The sequence below is a fragment of the Melanerpes formicivorus genome, unplaced genomic scaffold, assembly GCF_026170545.1.
Source record: "Melanerpes formicivorus ecotype bairdi unplaced genomic scaffold, bMelFor1.0.p_v2 SCAF_63, whole genome shotgun sequence".
NCBI classification, from domain to species: domain Eukaryota; kingdom Metazoa; phylum Chordata; class Aves; order Piciformes; family Picidae; genus Melanerpes; species Melanerpes formicivorus.
In genome coordinates, this window is record NW_027142415.1 from 848,853 (window position 1) to 856,105 (window position 7,253).

Consider the following 7,253-nt stretch of genomic DNA (forward strand, 5'->3'; position numbering starts at 1 on the left):
CAGCACAAGGAGTCATCATCAGACTAACCACTACCATGTTCACCTGGTAACCAGGGGGATGAAATGTTCCACAACAAAGTTACATTTTCACAGTTTCACAGATTCCTATCTTTTGGTAAGACTAATCCAGTTGAGTGTTCCATGAGTGAAGATGCCAAAGGTGCCATAGTTGCATGTCAGCACACTGAGAACCAGCTACGATGGGAGATGCACATGCTTAGCACTGTGTTTGAAACCCAGCCAGGAGTGCTCAGACTGTGAGGGATACTGAGCCACAGGAATGGCACCTTGAGTAATTATTGAGATGCTAAAAAATGCTGTTCTCAATCAGTCACTCCTGATTGTGTGATGCAGACAACTGCTGATAGTACTAAACAGAATACATCCAGGATAATTTTTCTTCCCAGTAATTTTGTCTAATCATGAGGAAAAAAAAAACCCACAGCATGGCTAAGCTGCAGCATTAAGTGTATGGAGCCACAGGATGGCATAATTCCTCATGTGCAGTGTGATGGTGAGACAAAGTGAAAAGTAATTGGAAACAATCTTATTGGACACAGCAGAAGTTTGGCTCTGTATTTACTATAGACCTGCTTGTGCAAGAAATCCATTCATCACAATGGCAGCAGGGCTCTCTGCAGGGACCTACAGCTTCCTTCAGCGCTGGTGAAAAAGGGAGATGCCAAATAAGGAGGTTGTCCTGAGAACAGGAGCTTCCCACAGCCCTCTGTTTATCAGCAAATCCCACACTGGACTTCAGGTATGCATTCATTTGGTTTAATCAGGAGGAATAAAGTTGCACAAACACTGTTGTTCTGATCCACTCAGCTGTCAGATTAGTTTGAAATGGCCACTGAGCACCCAGAAGCAAACACATCTCTTATCTAAATCCTCTCGTCCTGGCACAGAGAGTATTTCCAGAATATTTGCAGTTGTCACCCAGCCACAGCTTGGAGAAAGAGCATTTTTAACGAAGGGCATGGAAATGTTACCAGACAGGTGCTGGAGGTCTATGGGACAGAGATGAGTGTGCGAGCTGGGGGTGCTGCAGCTGTACCCATGCTGTGATGGCACACAGCAGCCACTGGCACTGCCTGGCTTTGGGGGATCTGTCCCTTCCACTTCCAAGAGCTGCCAGGGAAAATGAAACTCGTCTTCTCTCCACTTATGGAAACATGTGGTTGCCATGGGGGGAATAGGACAGAGGAGAATCTTTCAGTAGCATAATCCGATTCGAGTGAGGTTCAGCTCACGCTGAAAACAGCTGGCTCTCTGCCCAGAATGGAGAATGAACTTTAGAGGATTTCGAGAGAGCGAGCCCCATCTTCAAAAGCATTCCTCTGGTAGAGCAACATGCTCCACTGGATCTCATCTGAAGATCTGTTAGACTGAGGCTGCTGAGGTACTCAGAGTAAACCGATGTATTAAACATTAATATTGGCGAAAGGAAGTGGTTCTTATGAACGGACATTACTGGCCTGAAATCTGGTCATTAAAGAAGGAAAAAAAAGAACCCAAAAGTCATTTCAAGCATTCCATCTATCTGATTTCCCAGGGGGATACTCCACAGCCTTGTAACCTGCTTTCTACAAATGTTTCTGTCATCTTCACGGCTTTGTGTAAGCTTCACACCAACAGGAATCTAGGGAAAGAAGCTGTGTCAAGAACAAAGGAGTGAGGAGGGACACAACAGAATGGAGAAGGTGAAATTTCAAGTTTGCTTCACTTACAGCTCTTTGCAAAATGATCAGGTAATAGGTTTGAGAAAGATGTGATCAGTTTCAAAGGTATGTATATATACATCCATAAGGATGGATACATTTTACTTCCTCTGAACCTAAGCCACACAGACCACAGAACCATTTTGGTTGGAAAAGACCTTTAAGATCCTCGAGTCCAACCATTCTCTAACTCTACCAAGTCTGGCGTTAAACCAGCTGCCTCAGCACCACATCTCTGCCTCTTAAACACCCCCAGGGATGGGGGATTCAACCACCTCCCGGTGGAGCCTGTTCCAGGGTTCGAGAACCCTTTCAGTGAAGGGTAAAAATGAAATCTTTTTCTTTTAAGGGTAAGAAATATCAAACCCACGTCAATCTTACTTGTTTTCAGAGAGAGTAACACAAGTTTTGAGCAAGCCTGGCTCAGGCATGAACTTGAAGTGCACTGTCCTTATGAAAGATGCATGGAGCTCTGAACTTTACAGCGAGTGCCATCCCTCCCACAGCCCCTGGCATGCCTTTTGGGCAGTATGAGAGTGAAGGATGCTGTTCAGAGGCATTTTTTCTTTGCACCTTTCCCAAATCACTGCAGGCAAGCAGAGGTTCGGGGGACAAATGGACAGCAGCTCCCAGGTGCGCACACGGAGGGAGGAGGTGTGGCGGTGCCGGGCTGTAGGCAAGAGCCAGCTGCTGATTTCCTGCCAAAAAAACCAACCAACCAATCAAAAAACCCAAACGCCACAAAAAGGCAACTAAGCACCCAAAAAGAAAAACGATGAGTGGTTAATGGGATGAAGTTTGGGGATAAACGAAGTGCTCAGCTGACGGCCTCCCACCTCGTCCCTCTGCGAGCTAGCACGGAGCTCAGCGAGCACGGACCGGACGGCGGCACCAGACCCTGGGAGAAGGACTCCCCACTGCAGGGCAGGACTCAACACCCCGGGGAGAGACCCCCGAGGGACCCCCCCGTCCCATGCCCTGCCGGGGCCGCCGCGGGTCCCTCGGCTGCACAGGCCCCGCGGGCGGGAGGGAGCGCTGCCGCTCGCGCCCCCTGGTGGCTTCCGCCGCGCTCTGCCGGCGGCAGCGCGTCGCGCAGGGGCGGCCGCTGCCGCACACGGCTCCTCCGAGGGGGTTTCGTTGCCGCCGCCAGAACGAGCCGTGTTGGGCTGCAGCGGCAACCGTGCGCTGGGCGGCGGCGAGCGGGGAACAAAGGGGGATCGAGGAAGCGGTGGCGGCGGCGGTTCCGCCGGGGGGAGGCACCGGCTAGGCGCGGGGGGTGTGGGAGGAGGAGGAGGAGGAGGGTCGCCCAACTGCTGCCACTTCGTCGACCGTGAGCGGCAAGTCGCTGGCGGCGGCAGCCCGCCCCTCGCTGCATGGCAGCCCAGTGAGGGAGGAGCGGGCGAGGGTCTGGCGCTGCCCGGAAGCCGAGGGAGCCAGCGCCGGCGGCAGCAGCGCCCGCCGCCCTCCCGCCGGGATGCTCCCCGCTCTCCGCTGAGGCGCAGCCCCGCCGCGATGCTCTCGCCCGAGCGCCACCACCACCACCGCCACCCGCCGCCACCGCAGCCGCCGCCGCCGCCGCACCACCCGCCGCAGCCCAGCCATGTCGTGGCCACCATCGAAAACCTGCCGGCGGAGGGCGGCAGCGGCGGCGGCAGGAGCGGCATCTCCGCTCCCTCCTCCAGCGTGCGCCAGAGGATCAGGAAAGTGCTGAACAGGTGAGGACAGGGGATGGAATGGGTCTCCAGCGGCACGGCAGAGCATGCCGCCGCTCCCCGCCCTGCCGCCGCTCACCCTGGGGTTCGCAGGTCCCGGGGGTGGCCGTCGGGGCATCCCCCAGCCCGACCCTCTCGGCGGGGTGGAGCAGGGCGGGGGACAAAAAGGTTTCAGCAGGGAGGTTTGCTCAACTCGGCTCCGATCGGTTCGGCTCGGCTGAGCTCGCAGCGCCTTTCCCCGCAGCAGCCGAGGGCAGGGGGCGGCGGCGGCAAGCCTCTACCGGCCCATTGTTGCCTCCGAGGCGGCTGTGTGAGGTGCGGCTCCCTCCCCGCCGGGGCCAGCGCCGGGACCAGCTCCTGTGCCGGTCACGCCTGTCCTGCCCGCAGGCACACACCCACAGAGGGCTGCCAGTGCCTTCCGGCTTCTCCAGCTTTCCTAGCCCGTCGCGGAGCCGCGAAGGGGCGGCGGAGGGAAGCGGCGTCCCCGCTGCCGCAGCTCGGCCGGTGGCGGCGGTGCCGCCGGGGAAGTTGGAGCGCAGTATCCGGGTGAGGGGAGCGGCGGGGACGGGGCGGCCCTGCGGCGGGGGTCCATGGCAGCGGCCGGCTGGAGCCTGACGCTCCCCGGTGCCCAGTCGCCCCGTGTGGGATTTTTGCCCCATTTCCCACCAGCTCGACTGGCTGGGGCTCCTCCAGCGACAGCAGCGGGATGCTGCCGAGCTGGTCGGGCCGCCCGTGCGTGTGGCTCAGGATTGTCAGTGCAAAGAGAGAACTGCAGCCTACTCGCGGTAAATCCGTGCACCGAAAGCACAGGAAAACACTGGAACCATCTTACTGAAGTCCTTCACGCTTTCCTCTTTGCCACTTGTTTCTTCTGCGCTGCGTTTGACCAGGGCTGAGGTTTTTACAAGAAAACAATTTGTGCAGAGCCTCACTGGTTGCACTTCTCCAGACGGAGGCTCTGAGCTCCCGTATGAGAAGCCAGCTGAACCCATCACTTCTGCCTAATGACTTCTGCGTTCTACACAGAGCGGTTGCAGCGTTGTGAGCAGCAATTGGGATGGTGCCTACAGTGTCAGCTTTATTGTCCCCGCGTTAGTTTCAGATACCCGTAGCATGGATGAGCTGCTGAGAGAAGCAGCTCTTCTCTATGGACGCACTAGGTTTTGAAGAGGAAGGTCTTTGACCCGAGCTTTTAAGCACTAGGAAATTACCATTGCTACAGATACCTGAAGGTATTGAACTGCTTACAGATCACTGCTGTTAAATGCAGTTAATTAACTGTTAGAGTTCTAGGAATGTCCTCAAAAGCATCAGTAAGGGAGGAAATACTTAGCCTTTGTTATTCCAGGGAGAAGTTGGAACAAGAGTTGCTTCAGCTCAAACTCAATTACACATTTTCTTGCACATGTGTGCTTGAGACTCCCAGTTCCCCAACTCCACTTGTGTCATCTTAGGGGTCCTGTGCTTGCAAAATCCAGCTCTCCTCCTGCTTGGTCATCCTGAGCTGTGTGTCAGTCCTGAAATAAGACAGTAGAGTAACCAAGTTTTCTCAGGGGCAGCAGGAGACGTATGATGGTGTGGTGAGGGGATCAGCTAGACATCAGAGGAAGATAGTCCTCCTCAAGGGTGACCTCTGGGGACCCAAGGAATTGACCATAGTTGTCATAGCTAGGGTTCTTTTTTTCTGAAAGGGAAGAGAGAGAAATTGAGTCTAATGACCAAAATCCAAATCCCTGTTCTGATTCACAAGCTCTAGAAATGACATCTTCCCATCACTCAGGAGGAGCATCCTAATGAACAGGAGCCCACATACATGTTGGTGAACATGCTCTTTTCTCCTCAAAAAAGAATGATGGTATTTTTTTTCCCAAATTCCTGTGATTTATGGAGAAGGAGAAGACTTGTGACTGGGGTGTTTTAAGGCAGCCTTTTCTTTGTGTAAGAGAATCCTGAGCCCATCCCAAAACCTGTAGCAAGGGAAATTTTGTCTGAGCTAGGTTTCCTTCCACTTTACATGGGAACTGAAGACTCAGCCTATGTAACATCATGGCTTTCATGCCCTATTGCTGTTGATACAGTGAAATGAATCCTGACAGAATGTTAGTGTTTTCATCTTCTGTGGAAACAATAGCATGCAAATGTGCAAGGGAAAGGAAGAAATATACATGCCGTGTCCCTAGAGAGGTGGGAGTGCAGAACAAACCAAGCATTGGCTTCTTTCAGTGATGTTTTTCTATGGGAAAGGGGGCAGTGCACCATTTGCTTGAGACCCATTCATGAAATTGACTCATTGAGCTGCACTGAAGTGCTTCTGTTTTCTGCTAGACAAATTTGGTAGCTTCTCAGGCAGGTGAATGAAATAAAAAGGTTGACAGCAGCTGGGATTGCCAGAAACCTGCTTGTAGCTGGTGGAATCGTATAATAGTTTGGGTCAGAAGGGACTTTTAAAGGTCATCTTGTCTCCCCTCCCTGCAATGAGCAGAGACATCTTTAACTAGATCAGGTTACTGAGAGCCCTGTCCAACCTGACCTTCGTTGTTTTCAGGGGGAGCATCATCTACCACCTCTGGGCAACCTCTCACCACTCTCATAATAAGAAAAATGTCTTTCTTATATCTAGTCTGAATCTACTCTCTTTTAGTTTAAAACCATTACCCCTTGTCCTGTCACTACAGGCCCTACTGAAAAGTCTGTCCCCGGAGAGAGGGCAGAGTCTGGTATGGTAAAGGAGCAAACAAGACAGCAGGAGAATGGTGATATGCACTGTCAGGGACTGAGCACTATTTCTGTCTTGCTTTATGTGTAGTAGTTTGGTCACCAGGCACTTGGTGATTCCTGAATTGCCTTTGAAGGCTTCTCTTAAAATTGCTTTACAGGCTATGGAAACTTATTTTATCATCACCTTCCAACACCTCCTCCCTAGCCACTCAATAGATCCCGAGGTAATGGAGAAACACTCTAACACCCCCTCCAGGGTGTTAGAGAGAACAAACTAAAATCAGGGCTGGTTGACTGTTAAAAGTCTATTTCAGTGATCACAGCAAATACTGCACTCTGTGAAAAAGTTTGTCACAACAAAACCAAAGTGAAACACGAAACTGAAGGATCAGAATCAAGGAGGACTGGAGCTGCTCAGTGAGATTGTGGGGCTGACAGGAACAGTTTGGGTATAAATTCTGAGCTGCCAGCCATTGTGAACGGGACCTGTGGCAGCAGGAACAAGCTTCCTGTTGTCTTTGAAGCCTGAAGTGGATGGCTTTGAATTGCTGTTGCATTAAGGGGAGATGTTGTGGTGAATGCATACAGCAAATACATTCCTGGACTGTGACTCACACTCATGGTCCATGGATCCCAGCTGCAGGGCCCTGCCTGGTACCTTCCTTGTGACATTTGCTGAATAGGTATCCTGGCTGACCCTGCCTTGCTATACTGTAGGGGAGAGAAAGAATGATGTTGGCTGCCTGATTGCTTGCTTGCTTCCCCACAGCCTCTGCAAAGTCAAAATTGGACTCCACCAACTCTGTCTGCTTGTAGAGGACCACTTAATAAGCTGTGACTCACCTGCTCCGTGTTGCCTCCCACCTATAGCGAGAAGCAGGGAAAAAAGGAGAAAATCATGCAGTTGGAGTTCTTTGGAGTTCTGTGGTTCTCCATGCCTCAGCCCTGCCACCTGCATATTTCAGAGATACCTGCTGATAGGACCGAACCTGCTCTGTCTGGCTGTATCTCAGCACAGAGGGTGGCTTGACTCTCTTCCTTGTACTCTCTGGGTGACCTGAAGCATCAAGGGCAGAGAATCATCTGCCAAAGGCTGTCTGTG

General features: G+C 52.4%; 1 protein-coding gene across 1 annotated transcript in view; it reads left to right on the forward strand.

Moving 5' to 3' along the window:
• The first annotated feature begins 3,005 nt into the window (after positions 1–3,005).
• Positions 3,006–7,253, forward strand: part of SLC35F1 (solute carrier family 35 member F1) — a 213,291-nt gene continuing 209,043 nt past the window's right edge. The window contains exon 1 of the mRNA XM_068162296.1: positions 3,006–3,436. Coding sequence (XP_068018397.1) covers positions 3,234–3,436 — 203 coding nt within the window. The 5' untranslated portion in view covers positions 3,006–3,233. The remainder of the gene's footprint in view (positions 3,437–7,253) is intronic.